The sequence below is a fragment of the Toxoplasma gondii genome, chromosome V (genome assembly GCF_000006565.2).
Source record: "Toxoplasma gondii ME49 chromosome V, whole genome shotgun sequence".
In the NCBI taxonomy this organism is placed as follows: domain Eukaryota; phylum Apicomplexa; class Conoidasida; order Eucoccidiorida; family Sarcocystidae; genus Toxoplasma; species Toxoplasma gondii.
This window is the reverse complement of record NC_031472.1, coordinates 1,358,227-1,376,527: the sequence shown is the minus strand read 5'-3', so window position 1 is coordinate 1,376,527 and position 18,301 is coordinate 1,358,227. Positions and strand designations below refer to the sequence as shown.

General features: G+C 49.2%; 2 protein-coding genes across 2 annotated transcripts in view; both read left to right on the top strand.

Annotated features, from left to right (window-relative positions):
• Positions 1–71: 71 nt before the first annotated feature.
• Positions 72–5,305, top strand: TGME49_213840 (hypothetical protein; the record flags this gene model as incomplete). Its single annotated transcript, XM_002371080.1, has 7 exons — positions 72–357; positions 875–991; positions 1,783–1,944; positions 2,517–2,669; positions 3,893–4,064; positions 4,712–4,935; positions 5,205–5,305. 7 exons carry the CDS (start codon positions 72–74, stop codon positions 5,303–5,305), a joined length of 1,215 nt encoding a protein of 404 aa, XP_002371121.1.
• Positions 5,306–14,535: 9,230 nt separating this feature from the next.
• Positions 14,536–18,301, top strand: part of TGME49_213830 (Ufm1-conjugating enzyme 1, putative) — a 5,087-nt gene continuing 1,321 nt past the window's right edge. The window contains exons 1-3 of the mRNA XM_002371079.1: positions 14,536–15,536; positions 15,923–15,986; positions 16,371–16,447. Coding sequence (XP_002371120.1) covers positions 15,361–15,536; positions 15,923–15,986; positions 16,371–16,447 — 317 coding nt within the window. The 5' untranslated portion in view covers positions 14,536–15,360. The remainder of the gene's footprint in view (positions 15,537–15,922; positions 15,987–16,370; positions 16,448–18,301) is intronic.

Genomic DNA, 18,301 nt, shown 5'->3' with positions numbered 1-18,301 from the left:
TGTAGACGCGCAGTCCCCAGAGTCAACTGGTAGAGAGGACGTGCTTCACGCAAAAATGCAAGGAGGTCAAGATGACGAGACGCCGATACGATGAAGACTACTACGTTGAGCGGAAACGAAGACACTCTTCTAGGCGACATAACGACTACCCATCCGGGGAGTCGGCCAGGAAGAAGAGTGGCGAAAAAGAAAAGAGAAGACACGATTTCCACGGCGAAGAGGAACGAGTTAAAAGCAATAGGAGAAGGGAATTAAAGAGGGATTCTGGGGAACCAGAGTACGACAAGCACAACAAGGACCACACGCACAAGCCCAAGAAAAAGAGAAATCGAGATTCAGAGGTGGATATTATCGACGGTGAGGAGTCGAACAGCACTCACGCACTTGGCAGTGGTTGCCGTGGCGTTCCTCTGCTAGAACTGCCTGGCGTTTCTTCGAATCAAAAAGACAATGCATCCAGAAAAGACCGGCATAGGGGCGCCTTCTACAATGTCGCAGTTCGTAGTCTGGAGCGCTGCTGCTTCAGTAGGTATCCGGGCGCTACTCGACCGGAGCAGAAACTCCTGCGAAAGACAGAAATGGCAGTAGCGGTCAAGAGAGCAAACCAATTACATGCTGTGGTCGGAGCGTGGCGTAAAAGTGGAACATAGCACTTTCAGTATGGTTTCCATCACACGCGGTCTCTAACACAGGGTTATACATGTTGTTGACGACAGGCGTTTGCGATGGCTTCCCATAAAACAACGAGTTCATCAGGAAGGTTTTGATAGCAGCAAATCTACCACGTCTTTGAAGTCGGTGTGACGCAAGCACCATCGACCGTTTCCACCCGACCGTACCTCTGTCGGGTTGTTTTAACCGGGCTCTTGTGCAGAAAATCTTTTGCCTGGGGTGGTGAAGAAGAGACATTGCACGGACATCCTCTTCCTCTTCGTCTTTCTCGCCGGCATTGCGGCTTCAGCCTTCGTCACCATCGTCGCGTTTCATAAAGGTGCGCCCCTTAAGCAGCTACACCGTCACAAGTTTCCGCTTCCTTTTGTGTCACCCTTTCCTCCACTGCCGCACGGAGCCTTTGAGGATGTTGGCAAGCTCTCACTCAAAGCAACCACTACCCACGTTTACAAATCAAACGCCTCTTCCTTGACTGTCCGCTGCTCTAGGAATGTCTCTCGAGGATCAGAACACGGCGACGGGAGCGCGGAGGAACACTCTATAGATGGGGAAGTTCTGACTGTAGAAGGGTTGTCTTCGACTTTCGCTGCGCACCGTCTAATTCTAATTGGCAGCACAAGACGCTCGTCCACAGAAAAGGATAGGCCTTGTTGCCTTTCTTGGGGAGAGCAACCATCATGACTCTTTGTTGATCAAACTAGCGAATGCCAATTAGTTCGATGCCACCGCACCGTTTCCCTACGGTTCCCCAAACGGAACGGATTTTGCCGGCCTGCACGTTTTGCAACTATTCACTTGAAAACCCTAAGCACGATTCTGAGGAAAGCTGGAACCGGGATGTCGGGTGCGATGTGAATGCGTGGGCTTCTCCCTCATTCACACAAGCTGGAATGAAGGTTTCTCCAAGAAATACCTTTCTCCCGGTGAATACCGGTCTTGCGTGAATACCATTCGTCCAATGAATAGCGTAGTTTCCTGTTCCACTCGGGTTACGTCATAACCTGCTTCAAATAGGTTTACCACTTTGTTTAATGCTGGTGCGCCGTTGAAATAACTGCCCGTTCGTTAACAACGCGCAGCCTCGTTTTCCGTGGGTGCGCCTCCTGTCAGGTGACCCTGCGCGCCTGTTGACAGGACGGGACTTTGACGGCGCGTTCTGCGGTATGGAAGATTTCAAAACGACCGACCAGCCTTTTATTGGCTACACGCTCAACGTCAACCGGGTGCTCAATTCGACAAGTGCAAGCGAGCTCGTGGATTTACCCTTTACAGGTGCGCTTCACGATTTAGGATGTACGGCTTTTGCGGAAGCCATCTCACCGAGGCAACGTCCGCAAGACGAGGGGGACCTGAATATGTGCCTTTGTCTAATACGCATGCCCATGTAAACCTGTAACCGCGTGAATTCACGTTCATGCACAGCTGCGTGCACTGTGTGTGTCGGTGCAACGCGCGCGTCTGTATAGAGAACTAAAACCAGGTACACCTTGGTGGTTTGTAAGTGTGTTTTGCCGGCACAGCGCTGCCACATGTTGACAGATTTCTCGGGGAACGTAGAACTCCAGTGTCGTCCCTCCATGCTGCCTCGAATGTAGAACAGTCACATGCAATGTATGTAAACGAAGTGTCAGGTTTTGAGTTCAGTCGGAGGGGCTTACGACAGAGGATGTTTTTCAATGCCGGGGGTGTTGGAAACTGCTAGCTCTCCTCTGTTCCTTCTATAGAATTTGAGTGCTTCACCTCGCTGGTGCGATCCGGCTGATTAAACCATCTCGTTGCACGCTTGCGGTTGTACGCACACATCTGAAACGAGCCAAACTCGTTCTTTTCCCTTGGGTCCGCAGCTCTCGCGACAATGACCATCTTTAGCAATCCTAAAAACATCATGGCCTACCTGCAGCCTGTCTGCGTCGCGTCGTGTTTTTCTGCCGACGACCTTTCGGCGTTCAGTGCAGGAAAATACGAAAGAGCTCTCAAATTCACTTACAAAGGCAAGAGTAAGTCGACATCGAGACGTATCACTTGCACCGCAGCCAGTATCCACTCAGGATGAGCCTTGCGGTATGATGGATTGCACCGAACAACTACAGGGACCACGCTGATGTTTTGATAGATGGTACACACCTACGAGAATTGTGGGTCTCCCCTCTGGACAACGGCAAAGTTCGGCAGCCTTAGGAAATACGTCACATGCAGTAAAATAGAAATGGGCAGAAACTCTTCTAAGGTGCCCGACTCTGCCGAAGATCAAGCACCCGTGCAGATGGCAAGCACTGTTTTCCTGCAACCTTATTCGTCACGCGACTCTTTGTTTTTCTTCATAACGATAGTTTCAGGAACAGGGTAGTCACCGGTAGAGTTTGTACCGCAAGAGTCGCAGATGAAACTGAGGAAATCACCTTCTGCTGACGCTTCACCGTGGCAACAGCGCTGGATTAAAAGGCGAGTGCTTTTTAGGTCTCTCCTGCCTTTCCGAGTCTCATCACAAGTGGCACCGCAGTTTCATGTTTTGCGAGCCTCTCGAAGGAGGAAACGGCCCGAAAGGCATGTCGGTTTCTTCTCTTGCTTGTGATTCGGAGGCGGAAACACGTGTGGTCAGTGTATACCGTTGTTTGCCGCGAAAAATGCGCATTTTTACCTTCTCGTTTGTTCTGTGTTTGCCAAGCAATGGAGCTACCGGCGATTAAAACGTCCAACTGCCCGTACGCAGATGAAATGTGCGTTCCTCCGCCGTTTCCGACTTTCAGCTGTACGTCGGTGTACGACCAGGGTTCAGTGTGCTTTGGCAAAAGGCGTCGATACCTAAAACGACGTCCCTAGATAGACAGCCGGATAGATCGCCGCACGGCGAACGAGTTCCACCAGGGCGGACACTAGTCTGCGGCAAGCCACAGTGACCAGCTCTTCGTTTCTTCTGCTGATTGAATGTAGAAGGTTACCGGTCACAGACGCTTCGCGCGGTTCAGGTTCCACAAATACAGAACTCGAAGAAAACAAAGAAGCTCGCACCCGCAGCTCTTGCATCTGTACACCTACTTTGTTTTAGACAGACTGCGCGAAATCGACGACAGGCCGTTTGTTGCGTACGTTAAACCGTAAAGCGCCTCCCTCTCCAGGCTGTGACGGTGACTCCTCAAGTTGGAACTCACTTGCGCGACTGTCGTTTCGACTTTTCCATGGCTACGTTTTCCTGCGCATCTCCTTTGCAATGCTCCTTCAGTATTGGGAAGGTTCTGTGTCCCCGGTGTCATGGGAGGAGACCATACTACGTTCTTACCTTTCAGCGACTACGTTCCTCAGCGCCTTCTCGCGGGGTGGCAGCAGGCAGTCGACGAGCTGAACACTTCGTGGCCTGCAGTTGTCGCTTGTGCACTCGTTGCCTGCGTTGTGGGGTGAGGAAATGAAAAACGTTCTTATCGACTGCCTTTGACGAAAGCAAACGTCCGAACATGTTCTCTTCTGAGAGGGAAACTGTGTTCCTGTGAGACAGGATGCGTACAGATTAGTTTCGAACCTCTCGGCTCTCTTCTCCATCGTGTGTCAAACGACTTTTACTTTCCTGTCCACCACACGGATTTTTCGGAGCGGGGTAACGCGACACTCGTTCCACCGAACGCCTTGCAGCTTTCTTCGGGTGCAGAACTGAAGTCTTGGCTTACCAAATCCTAGTTTTGTATATATATATATATATATATATATTGAAAGTCAGCACTGCTCGATGTCTTCAGCAGTGTTGCCTTTCTCTGAAATATATCACTGTCCCATGGTTGTATCGTAAACCATTGATGATACCGAATCACCATTTCGGCATCGCGAGTCTCTCTCAGTAACTGGCGGGTCGGTGACGCGATGCAGACAACTCAGTTTTTTTTGTGTACAGCACACCTCACTGGAGTGCCTATGCTCAGGTAGAACTGCTGGCTTTCATTGCTCGACGAGAGCTAAGGCTACTCCGCAGCGGGAGTGTTCTAGGTGCAGAGTGTCTCTTTCTGTCACCATTCGCCTCCACTCTCTCTTCCGTCTGCGGTGTATCCGACAGCTTTCTGTGGCTCATCGCGCTGCGCCTTCTGGGTGGAGCAATTGTCTACGTGGCCATCGCTTTGTTTCTCGCGTCGTTCTTCGTCGCGGGAGGAGTGGGTATGTGGTTTGTCCACGCCCAAGCTGTTCCGGCTGAGACTGTGCGCCCTGGGGAAGACCAAGGAGGCACTGTGATGAATTCGTTCTGGATTGAGGTCACTCGCTACTCCAGCTACGCCGTCTTAGGTGAGTCCCCCACGGATCGACGAGCATGTCGGACACTCACTTTGTACGGTAAGACACTCCTGGATTCGATTCCGAAAATCTGCGTTTCCGTCCGGGCGGAAAGGCGCTGAAATCTTGCGGAGCTGTGTCCGACCCAAAGCCGAATGCCGATAAAAACTACACTCTGTGGCTGTTCATCGCTACGTCCGGGTGATCTGCTGCTGGCAGTTCTCAGGGTGTTTCTCCTTTAATGGAGACACTGTGGTCCATGCGTTTGCGTTTCTTTCTAGGTATCGGTGGAGTGTTTGCCGTCCTCATGGTGTTCCTTTCCCAGCGCATTCGCGAAGGCGTCGCAGTCACAAAGGTGAGGTCAGCGAACCGGTACGAGTGAGGCAGAACAGCGAAACCCCCCAACTCAAAATCATCAGCAATGCTAGGGTCACTTTCAGAAACGCGCAACCACGCAGTTGCTCACCATCCCCTTGACGCAGAGTCCGAGAGTCACTGAACACCACAAAAGAATAAACGAACATCGCCCACGACACGAGAAAGCGAGAGAGCTACCGGAGACACTGTTTCCCGACAAAAGCTAGGAGGCTTAGAGAAACTCAGGGAGCCGACACAGGGAAAACCACCTTTGAAAATCCAGACAGAACCGGAATTCGCTCAGAGCAACACCGGCAGGAACCCATTCGTCCGGGTGCCTGAGGGTGACTAGATTCGCGGTGGAGGCCGAGTCCATCCCAGGGGTCTTGTGAGCGCGGGGAATGGGCGAGGAGGTCTACCCAATTATGCGTCTACAACGAGGAGTCCAACTCGTAGTCTATACTCCCCAGAAAGGCCTGTGAATAGTCGTACCACAGAGATAATTACTCCCAGCATGACGGTCGTGGTGACGGAGAATTTGCAAATTTCTTCTTCTCCTTCCTCGGACATCATCCTCAGTCATGGTATTGTCATGTCTTGGGATTCGTTTCGCGGTCGACGACCGTTGGTTCTCGTTTAAAAGGATATCTGGAGAGCCTGAAGGCAGTCGCGGCCGCAGCCAAAAATAACAGGACGGTGAGGGCTAAGCAGTTCCACTCTCGCAATCGATGTCCAATGTTTCTCGGCTGATCTGTCGCACTCGACCGCGGCGAGTTCGTCTGGGCCATGCCATAGTGTTCTTTTTTCTCTCCCCCGTTACTCCGCTTGTGCTTCTGCAGTTTTTCTACCGTTGTCTTTCTAGGTCGCTGCGATGTTCCTCCACCACAAGCCCACGGCTCTCGCTGTTCCCGTGATCACCGTTGCACTCCAAGGCGCCTACTTATGTCTGGCTGTCTACACAGCCGCGTGTCTGATGACTGCCGTCGACATTTTCCCCGACAGCGTCAACGCAGTTATTGGGGGTTTGAAGCCTTCGCGCTCTCTCTCCCATCACGCCAGCCTGTCTCTCCAGCCGCTTCTTTCCGCGGCCACCGTGTCGCGGCATTCCGATCTGAGCGACGCGCTTTCACCCGCGGCGGAGAATCTTCCGGAGCGTCCTCCTGTCCGTCTGTCTTCACCGCCCAGTTCAAGCTTCACTGACACAGCGACTCCTTTTCTGCGAGAAAGGGATCCTTCCTCTCTACTGCAGGGGAACCAAGTTCGCGTGAATATACGAAACGCGAGGAGGACACCAGATGCGCGTACAGAGACCAACGCGGTGCAGGGTCGCTTTCCTCAAAACGGCCTTCCTGCGAATTCGGATTCGACTCTCCCTCTCTCGAAGAAACGCGTCAACTCTTCTTTTCCTTCTCCTTCTCGGAGGTCCCCCTTTCCTCTCTCTGTACCCTATTCTTCCTCACCACGTTCTCCTCCCTCGGGTGCGCCTCGCTCTGTCTCTTCCCCATCTACTTCGTTCGCTTCTCCCGCTTCTTCCTCACCTTCTTCTTCGCTAGCTTCTCCACCCGTCTCTCCTTCTTCCTCTTTTCAAGTCGCCGCTTCTCCTCCTCCTAGCTCTGACTCTTCTCCACCTTTCTCCTCCCCATCAACTCTTTCCTCTGTTGCCCGTTCTCTTCTTTCTCCATACTCGGCTTCATTTCCTTATTCATCTCCAACGGTCGACAGAGAAGAGGGTGCACCTCAGGCGCTCGAACTTCCACAGGCCTCCGGTTCCTTTTCTTCAGAAGAGAGGCGAGTTTTTGCGCGGCCACCGTCTCGCGCCACAGAGCGCCTTTCTCCTTGGGGACAGACACCAACGCACAACGAGAAGGATCCGAAAAGTCTGTCTCGTCCTCTGCACAGCTCCGCCGACATGCCCCTACCGTCTGCGGCTCGACCTCATCCCCCTTTCTACCGTCACACGAGAGAAGACAGCAGAACGCCACAAAGTGCAGACTTTGCAAATCTCTATGGCGATCCTAGACGGCTTCGCGGATCGCACTGGTCCTTTTCACCAGCACTGCTGAAAAGAGAAAACGAGGAAGAAACCTCTGAAATCTTTGCTGAACTTGCTGCTATGGGAGACCGCAGAGACGAGGCCTACCCCCTGCATGCACCTGTGGAAGAAAAAGGGGAAGAGTACAAACAAACAGCAGATGCGTGGGTGAGAATACCCTTCGAGTCAAGGAAACGCTCGCACGTGAAAAAGGAGTGCAGAAGCTCACAAGCGATTTCTGCAAAAAAGTCTCTCGCACATGAATGTACACCGAAAACAGTGGAGAAAGGGAAGAATGTTGACAGCCGGAAAGACACCAGGCAACAAACAAAGAACTTCCCTCTATATATACATATATGCACATATCGAATATCTTTACATTTATATTCAAGTCCATACACAGGCCCTCGTATGCTGAGATATGCACACACGTGCATAGAGACAGTACATACATAAATATGTATGTATGTATATATGTATATATATATATATTTGATTGTGATGATGCAGATGTTATGCATGCATATATCCATATGTGCTTATATACAAACAGCTTTGTGTATGTGGATTTTTTATGGATCGTTATGACTGGGCTTCCCAGTCAATCACCTTCATGTTGCTGTTTTCGTGTCTTTGGATCCGCTGGAAAGAGTTTTCATTTTTCTCGATTTCGGCATTGCTTTTCAGGCTCACATGAACGTCACAGAGTCGCTGTGGGATCCGAAACGCCCTTCAATTTTGGCAGTGACGTCATTTTACTATTCCAGTCCAGAAGCCGTTGTGGATGCACAGGGTGTGATTCTGGAGGAAACGAAACGCGTGCAGATGAGTGGAACCATCACAAATCTTCTCTGGTTCGTCTTGCGGAAAGCGAGACTTCTGTGTTCCGCTTTTTCTCTCAAAAGCGAAACGATGCTCCATACGAGGTCCAAAGCAAACACCAGCTTTCCACATGTTTTGTGCGGTAGAAAAGCAGAAGAAATGCGTTGCTTCTTGAAGGCCAGGCGAAGCCCTGAAGTCCCAGTCGCTGCATGCGCTGTCGGTACACCCGAGTCGATGCAGTGAAGTTCTCAACGTTTCTTTCGAAAACGAGACGAAACCGCTTTCAAAACACCAAAACAAGCACGATAAGGACTTTCCAGACAGGCCTCGCATTTAACCACAGTGCCCCTACACCTCGTGGTGAAAATGCGGACTAAAAATCCGAAAACAACGGTTTCGCTGTCCACGGCAATTCATCTACAACTTTTATGGAAGGGACAAAGACCTCAGCGAAGAGCGATTCCAGCGCAGCGATGCACACACCAAAATATATTTAAAAGATACGAATATCAAATATATATATATATATATATATACATTTCTATGGGTACCGTTCTGCCTACATGGGCATGTGCATGCATATTCCATGTTTGTATCAGGATTAGTGTAGAAGACGAGCTGGAAAAAGGAAAGACTCCAAAGGCCTTGGAAAAAGTCTTGGAGAGCGGGTGATTTCGTCTCTCTCTGGGAAGAAGCCTTGTGCTCGAAAATTTGCTTTTTTCTGATCTTCTCGATGTTCTGCGTTGTCCACTCGACTGTTTAATAGCTCTTTCTAGAAACGCGTCTTCTTCCAAGATGGTTGTCAGACTGGAGGGTGCGTCTGTGTCTCCTTTTCCCGCAGGTTCCACCTTTTCATTTTCCTCTGGATCAACTGCTTCCTTCTTGCATGCAATCAGGTATTCCACGAAAGAGCAAGTTTCTTCCACACGGTCCGGCTGCTTTTAAGCAAGACAGTTCATGCGGTGTTTTTCGTATTGCATCAAGGAATATTTCCGCATTTGTAAATGATGTGTCTCCACTCCACGATTCTCGATTTCTTTGCACGCATCCCGCCAAAAACGAAAAACACGAGCGAAGGAAAATACGACAGAAAGGCGAAAAAAAGAGACGATCTTCAAGTAGACAACAGAAACAATCTGCGAGGCTCCTGCCGCTCTCCGCCATACGCACAAGTGGATAATACTGCCTGTGTCACGAGCAACGAGAAGAAAGTCTGAAGGGGGCTTCCATATAACTCTGTAGCTCAAGGAAACTCGGAGGTGAAAAAACATATGTGCATGCGCATACGTTCTCGCACACTCGAAGATAGTCACAAAGGCGTTCTCCTTCCTCGTTTCAAAGGGATACCTGCGGATATACGCCATGCATTCCAACATAGGTGTACGTAGACAGAAAAGTATTTAAATGTATACATTTATATATGCATATATATATATATATATATATATATATATATATGTATCTATGTATATGTGTATGCATACGTGTGGATAATAGCGCCTTCGTCAGAACATGAATGACAGACGGGGTAGAGGGGATACGCGAGTCATTTTTTTTTCTTGGAATCTGTGCATACAGCGACTGAAACACCAAAGTGAATGCAGGTTCTTGCCCTTTACAAAGACTGATTGTCTGTCGAGGTTGGCAGCCCCTCAGCAAAAGCTCCGATTAGCGGAGAGAACGTTGTTGGCCGCACTGTGACTGAAATTTCTGTTCTCTGTGGTTTTACCTTTTTTTAACTGTCTGGGACTCTCGCTTGCTTCGCGGTACTTCTCAGATTGTAGTCGCAGGCGCGGTGTGCAGGTGGTACTTTGCTCTTGAAGACAGAAACGGAAAAAAGAACTGCAGAGGTGTGTCTTCAACACAAGGAACAACGCGGGATGTCGATCCACCGCCCGTGCTAACACACACAGGACCGTGACCGTCAACTGCGGAACGAGACAAAAAACTAACAGAAAACGGTTCCTACGTCTCTACCGTTAGAACGCAATTCACCTACGAGTAGACCAACCTGTGGAAAAGGTGTAGACAATCACATGTTTTCCTCAGAAATCTCGCGGTACCTCTGTCACACTGCTTCCAGTCTCGTTCGGACAGCTGTCGATACACCCGACGCTCCTGCCTCTGTGTGCAGGCATCGTTCTCAAGTCTTTCGCCGTGGCAACAAAGTACCACTTAGGTTCTCTCGCCTTCGGCTCCTTCCTTCTAGCAATCATCAAACTTTTCAAGGTAAACCCTTCACTCTTTTTCCCTGAAAGAGACACGAAAAACGCGACGTCAGGAAGGCGCCTGCAGCACAGGCTCTCTATACTTGCGCAGGATCAAATATAGAAATAAATTCATATATATATATATATATATAACAAGACAACTGACTGGGAGAAGGACACTCTCGACAGAGAAGTTATACGTCACCTGTGCATGTCCAAAAATCCTCATCTCAATAGACACAAAAATATCTACCTCTATAAATATTTATAGACTTATAATTCTGTTTTGAATGTCTTCTATACACATATATGGATTGAAATTTTATAAACTATTTATACTGAATATCCTGTCCATCTGTCTTCCCCACTATCGATATATATATATATATATATACATATATTTGAAAATGCGTTCGGCTGTAAGAGACACCTTTAAAAAGTGATAAAATGGTATTTTTCAGGGTCGAGTGTTTTCCTCCGTGTGCGGACCTCGCTCGATGTGTGCCGCTTTCCAAACGCTTGGAAGTTGTTCTATTTTCAGCAATCTCGGTTTTTTCTCCTTTCTGCAGTGGTTCCTTCGCTACCTCGCGGCGCAACATCGCCACATAAAAAAGGAAGGAAAGGCCGCTGCATGCGCGGGATGCGCTCCCTGTGGAATTGGAAAACTTTTTTCCGCAGTGCATGCATGCAATTCCGTCTGGGCTACACTCATTGGGATTCTCGGCTACCTCGTGAAGTGCTTTGAAAAATGCATCGAATTTCTCGACCGCCAAGCCTACATTCAGGTGAAGAGACACTCTTGCCATCTCCGAAAGGCATGAACGCTAACCGCGTGTCACTCACAAATGTAATCTCAAAAAGACTACCAACAAATGTATATATATATATATATATATATATACAGACTGAAGTCTCGAAAAGGGCATGAACAAACCAATGCATATATACATACATGCGCACCGTTTCTGTCTTTATAAATTTAGTTTGTAGCGCGTTTCGGTAGGATGGCGGAGAGCGAGCACACGGTTTCTCAATGTATGTGCGGATCGAACGTAGTCAGTTTTTATAAGTGCCTGTTTTATCTCCAGGTTTACGAATCCTCACGTATCTGTTTGTCAAGGGTACTTCTGTAGAAGCCCCCATCCGTAGGATCTGATTGTTTCTCTCCTAGTCTGCTGCATACTTTGGTTCGCACCCTTCTGTGTCAACACCAGTCTGCGCTTCTCGCATTTGTTTTCGAAATCGTTTGTGTTTCTGAAGAAGCAGTTCGCCTCTGGGTTCCGAAGCCTGCAGCCGCGCATGCAGTTTCTTCATCTTTTCAGATTGCACTAACGGGGAAAAACTTCTGCCATTCGGCCTGGATCGCCTTTAAAATCGTATTGGAGCACCCGGTGCGAATTGGCTTAGCTCACTTCCTGGGGAAGACTCTCTCCTTGTTCGGTGCAGTCGTCATTGCCGCTTCTGCAACGGTGAGTAAGAATAAAGTTGAACATCTGTCTCCACCAGTCGATCCGCAGAAACCGTCTGGACGCCGACAACAACGAAACAACGCTTGCACCTGTCTAGGATCCGCGAACGAGACTGCCACAAGGTGTCTGTGCACACCAGATCTTGCTCGACGTCCACCTTGAACTGTTTACATATGTTCGCTCTCTAAATGTATGCTTGTGTATATTTGTGTATCGCTGTAGATGTTGTTCATGCAGGAATCTCTATCTACGTTCATCTATATGTGTGCGTCGTGGTCCTATTTATATATATCTATGTATAATTGTATATATATATATATATATATATATGTATATACCGCTTTCTGCACATGCGTTTCGGTGTGTGTCTGTATAACTAACTGAAGCTCTGTGACACTATTCCTCTAAGCCTGAGTCTCCAAGTCTTTCGAATTCTGTATGTCTCGGTGCAGCTTCACCTGCGTAGCTGGGGTTGTGTCACCTGCCTGTGTCTGTCTATAGGATCCTGTTTACATTTCTTCTCGCTTTCTCTTCCGCGTCCACTCTGTCTCTCTTCGCGCAAAACGTGTATTTCGTGTATTTTCGGGGACTGTAAAAATACCGCTTTTTCCTCTAAACCTTGCCCTCTGTGAGGCATCCAGTGTGTGCGTGCTCATCCTCCTACGGTGTGAGAAAAAGAACTGCATGCGACCCTCGGGCGGCTCTGTTCGGTGTCTGTACACCCGGCGAGCAGCCAGCAGCAGTTCGTTTTCTGGAAGGCGCTGCTCGAATTTCTCCGATATGTTGGCGTGCATGCATGCAGGCGGCGGGGTACTTCCTGGCGCAGTTCGTGTACAGCGATAAGCTTTCCTCCTTCCTGTACACCACGCTCGTTTGTGCTTTTTGTAATCTTGCGATCGCCGCCGTTTTTCATGAGGTTTACCGCATGGCTGTGTCTACCACGATTCAATGCTACTTTGCGGGTGAGGAAACCTCTCAGGTGACAAAGATGAAAACTCGAACGCAGATTTAGGGAGTTGCCAGCAGACTGAGGAACCACAGAGCGCCTAGCCCCGCGCTCATGCTGCAGTGGATGTACAAGCTGATAGCAAACGGCAGGAATGAAAGCATGACCTGAGAACATGCGCAGCGCCTTCCTTCTCCTCCAGTTGAAACATGGAAAAACAACTTGTAAAAACAACGGCAATGCGATCTGGAGACTTGTGTAGATGTGCATCTCGAAATAGATGTTTCTGGCGTATATACATGTCCGCCATGACTTAGCTTCGCTCATAGGCATACACGTATGAGCATTTACCCGTTGTAGCTCTTTACGCACTATAGATGTTCCTTCATTTGCTCGTTCATACAGATGCAGATTTATATCAGCATTTTCAGTCTCGGGGCATTGAGAGATGTGTGTTGAACAGAAAGGGAGGTGGAGGGAAGCGCATGCAGATGCATGCGACTTTGTGAACATATTCATGCGTTCCGCCTTCCTCTGCAGATCGACGCCTCAGCGCCAAGACCGGACAACCGCCGTTCTTCACTCCAGAGCCCCTGCGAAGTTTCCTTTACGGACACGGACAGGAATGAAGACCGGCCTCTCCAAACAGTCTCTGATTTTACCTCAATATGTATATATATATATATTTATATTTATGTTCCTAACAGGAAGCATGTGCACGTATGCTTATATCAATACCCGTAAGTCTCTGTGCCGATGGTTAGACACATACATACATTATCAGCCCACAAATATATATATATATATATATATATTCGTTAGCTGCTTCTCTGGGTGTGCATGCTCATGTCTTTGTCCTATAGTTATACGTTTGCATGTACGGTTTCGTCTTCAGGTCGACGAGCTTTCATCCTTCGCCCGTGAACTTTCTGTTCTGTGTCTGAATATTTTAGACACTGCTGCAATCTTCCTCAGAGATGACGACTCTCTACCTGTTATCCTCATATATATATATGTATATATGTATATCTCCTTTTTCCTCTATAATACTGTGTCTGTTACGCAGATATGCATGCACATATGTCCTTTCTAAGACGCTCTCTTGTTATTGCTACGCATAATTGTCTGTCTCTGTGTTCCTGTACGACTCTCTCTGTCTCGTCGCCTTCAACAGAACTGTCTGTCTGTTGGCATATCTCCATCAACACAGACTCTTCACTATTTTTTTAGAAGGCTGGTTCTGCGATTCCAGCAGGAATTTCTCTCCACCTGTCAAACACTCCCGTTCAAAGTATTGGGCAACAAGTACTTGCCTCTCCTATATGGAGCCGTAGTCGCTTTCTCGCGTTGTTAGTGCGGCCGATAAAAGTGACGCACACGTACTGTTATTGGTCGTGTGAATACTGGGCTGGCGAGGAAGAGCCACAAGTTTTCAGGATATAGTTAGAAAGTCACGAGTTAAACGACAAAACATAGCGGTTTCGCGGTGTCTCCACCGCCAGACGCGCGGTTAGATGTGGACATCGATTTGTCTCTCCGAAAGAAATCCGTTTTTTGTATTTAGCTTTCCACTTCCGTCGCTCTTTTCTCTGTGTAACGCCAGCTGAAAAGCCTGTATGTGGCGCTGTCCAAGAAAACCTTCTTGTCTGCGTTTCCAACTCCTCTGAAGTGAGCCTAACATTTATTGCGGCTTTTCGACTGAAACGACTGGGCGCATGCAGAGCAAGAGCTCCCCGGAAACGGGCAACCGGAGGACGGTGGCATTTCTCTGCTGTCAGAATCAGACACTTTGGAAAAAGTGCAATCCGAAAGAACGAAAAACACAGCTCTGGAGAGAAACCGAGGAAAGACTTGCCTTCTGGGGCGCGGGAGACCATCGAGGTGGATGTACACCCGAGCACCGACACACACACACACACAGATACAGCTGGGAGTGGATTGTCTAGCAGCGACTTCCGTCGCTTTTGTCGCCTGCTTTTATCGTTTCTGTCCTTTAGCAAAGAGGCTCCGAGTTGTGCATCCGAATGGGATTTCTTTGCGTTCCGGCTTTGCACCTTCCCTGACTTCTCTGCTTCCTTTCCGCCCTTCGTCCTCGAGTCTGAAAAGCAGCGAGTCATCTGTCGGAAGGGCTGGAGTTTTTTGCGGTGGGTTTCTGGTTGTTTGGAAACATCCGTCCACTTGAAAACTCCCGAAAGATTTCCACTTCTGTGCGCGTGCGTACATCTCTGCCACTAGGAGTTGCAAGTGCCTTCTTCGTTAGAACGTTCGCATCTGCTTGTTTCACAGTTGAGTATCCCTCGCGCGTCTCCTGGCGCGACTGCCTCTGTTCCTTTTCTTTCCTGTCTCGCTTTGCTCCGCAAAAGTCACCTGTTTATTCACACAGGCGGAACGCGCATAAGCGCGCCGTTCGGCTGTTCGTCCTCGCTCTGTTCTCTCGGTCGGGCTCCGTCTCGCTCTCCTCCCTGCGTCTGCCTGTTTCTCCCTTCTTTATGCGATCCTCTCTTTCCTCGCTCTCCTCTCGCGCTTCTGTCCGTTCCCCTCTCCGATCGGTTGCTTCCTGCCCTTCTCTGACCAGAACTCCTCGCTGTCGCCCGCAGAAAGATGTCCGCTCACGGAGTTGAGGAAATTCCGGTCTGCTCGGTCAGCGCCGGGCCGCGGAGTCCAGAGTGGAAGGAGAGACTGAAGGAGGAATACATATCCCTCATCGCGTACATTTCTCAGAACAAGCGCAGCGACAAAGAGTGGTTCAAAATCGAATCGAATCCAGAGGGAACCGCGTAAGCCGCAGACCAAGAGAGAGGCGAATCGGGCAGGGGAACAGCAGCGTCGCTGAGGCGTCTTGAATCTTCCTCGACACAGGCAGATCCACTCGAGAGTCAGAACTAAAAACGCCCCGAAAAGGAGGGAAAGACACCGGAACGCTTCTCGACGAGGGAGAGGAAACAGAAGAAGCGGTGGGGAGAGAGAGAGCAAGACAACAAAGCATTTGTGAACAGGAGCCGACCCACACTGTGCCCCTCTCGAGAGTAGTTAAAAGACGTTTCCGCCCAAAAGAGGTGACGTAGCGGTGTTCCAACAGAACGCACAAAACGAGATCGAGGAACGAGTTCAAGACATGTCATTTCTCTTCTTCGAACTTTTCCAAGTTCTCCATTGTTCTCAGGTGGAAGGGACGCTGCTGGTACATCCACGAGATGGTCAAGTACGAGTTCCAGCTTCTTTTTGATGTACGTCAGCTGTCAAAGTTCTCTGTTTGCTTCCTCGGCTTCCGTCGTTGTCTTGTCTCTGTTTGCCCTCCCTTTTTTACTCGTCGGAGTTTCTCTTCCCTGTCTGCCCCCGCGTTTTCTCCACCCCCCTGGTCGCCTTTGCGTTTTCGTAAATTTCCAGATTCCTTCCCGACCTCTTCTCCTGTACTTCTTGCTTCTCCGTGCTCGTCGCAACTCTTTCTGTTCTCTTTCTTCGCTCCGCTCTGCCCTTTCTCCTTGCTCTGCGTCCTCGCCTGCATCCAATCGGTGGCTCTCGCCGTCTGCGTTCTTTGCGCCTTCTTCGGCGACCGACTCTCCGTTTCCAAGCGTTTACGAGCTCGAACCTGTCTCTCGGCTCTTCCACAGATCCCCCCCACATACCCTCTGACTCCCATCGAGCTGCGGCTTCCAGAACTGGACGGCAAAACCAGTAAAATGTACAGGTACGGAGCCGCAAAGAGAGAGAGAACAGAGAAGAGATAGAGAGAGGGCAGAGAAGAGGTACAGAGAGAACAGAGAAGAGATAGAGAGAGGGCAGAGAAGAGGTAGAGAGAGGGCAGAGAAGAGATAGAGAGAGGGCAGAGAAGAGATAGAGAGAGGGCAGAGAAGAGATAGAGAGAGGGCAGAGAAGAGGTACAGAGAGAACAGAGAAGAGATAGAGAGAGGGCAGAGAAGAGATAGAGAGAGGACAGAGAAGAGATAGAGAGAGAACAGAGAAGAGATAGAGAGAGGGCAGAGAAGAGATACAGAGAGGGCAGAGAAGAGATAGAGAGAGGGCAGAGAAGAGATAGAGAGAGGGCAGAGAAGAGATAGAGAGAGGGCAGAGAAGAGATAGAGAGAGGGCAGAGAAGAGATAGAGAGAGGGCAGAGAAGAGATAGAGAGAGGGCAGAGAAGAGATAGAGAGAGGGCAGAGAAGAGATAGAGAGAGGGCAGAGAAGAGATAGAGAGAGGGCAGAGAAGAGATAGAGAGAGGGCAGAGAAGAGATAGAGAGAGGGCAGAGGAGATAGAGAGAGAACAGAGAAGAGATACAGAGAGAACAGAGAAGAGATACAGAGAGAACAGAGAAGAGATAGAGAGAGAACAGAGAAGAGATAGAGAGAGAACAGAGAAGAGATAGAGGGAGGGCAGAGAAGAGGTAGAGAGAGGGCAGAGAAGAGGTAGAGAGAGGGCAGAGAAGAGATAGAGAGAGGGCAGAGAAGAGATAGAGAGAGGGCAGAGAAGAGATAGAGAGAGGGCAGAGAAGAGATAGAGAGAGGGCAGAGAAGAGATAGAGAGAGGGCAGAGAAGAGATAGAGAGAGGGCAGAGGAGATAGAGAGAGAACAGAGAAGAGATACAGAGAGAACAGAGAAGAGATACAGAGAGAACAGAGAAGAGATAGAGAGAGAACAGAGAAGAGATAGAGAGAGAACAGAGAAGAGATAGAGAGAGGGCAGAGAAGAGATAGAGAGAGGGCAGAGAAGAGATAGAGAGAGGGCAGAGAAGAGATAGAGAGAGGGCAGAGAAGAGATAGAGAGAGAACAGAGAAGAGATAGAGAGAGAACAGAGAAGAGATAGAGGGAGGGCAGAGAAGAGGTAGAGAGAGGGCAGAGAAGAGGTAGAGAGAGGGCAGAGAAGAGATAGAGAGAGGGCAGAGAAGAGATAGAGAGAGGGCAGAGAAGAGATAGAGAGAGGGCAGAGAAGAGATAGAGAGAGGGCAGAGAAGAGATAGAGAGAGGGCAGAGAAGAGATAGAGAGAGGGCAGAGAAGAGATAGAGAGAGGGTAGAGAAGAGATAGAGAGAGAACAGAGAAGAGATAGACAGAGAACAGAGAAGAGATAGACAGAGAACAGAGAAGAGATAGAGAGAGAACAGCGAAGAGATAGAGGGAGGGCAGAGAAGAGATAGAGAGAGGGCAGAGAAGAGATAGAGAGAGGGCAGAGAAGAGGTAGAGAGAGGGCAGAGAAGAGATAGAGAGAGAACAGAGAAGAGATAGAGAGAGAACAGAGAAGAGATAGAGAGAGAACAGAGAAGAGATAGAGAGAGGGTAGAGAAGAGATAGAGAGAGGGCAGAGAAGAGATAGAGAGAGAACAGAGAAGAGATAGAGAGAGAACAGAGAAGAGATAGAGAGAGAACAGAGAAGAGATAGAGAGAGGGTAGAGACGAAGGAGTGAACGTTTCGAGAGACGTGAGACAAGGGAGAGACGAAGAAGAAAGAAAAGGAAATAAGAGAGCCTCGAGGGAGGAGAGAGATCGGGGGGAGTGACGAGGCAGTGAAGAGACGCTGAAACGAGTCCAAGTCGAAGAACGCCAATGG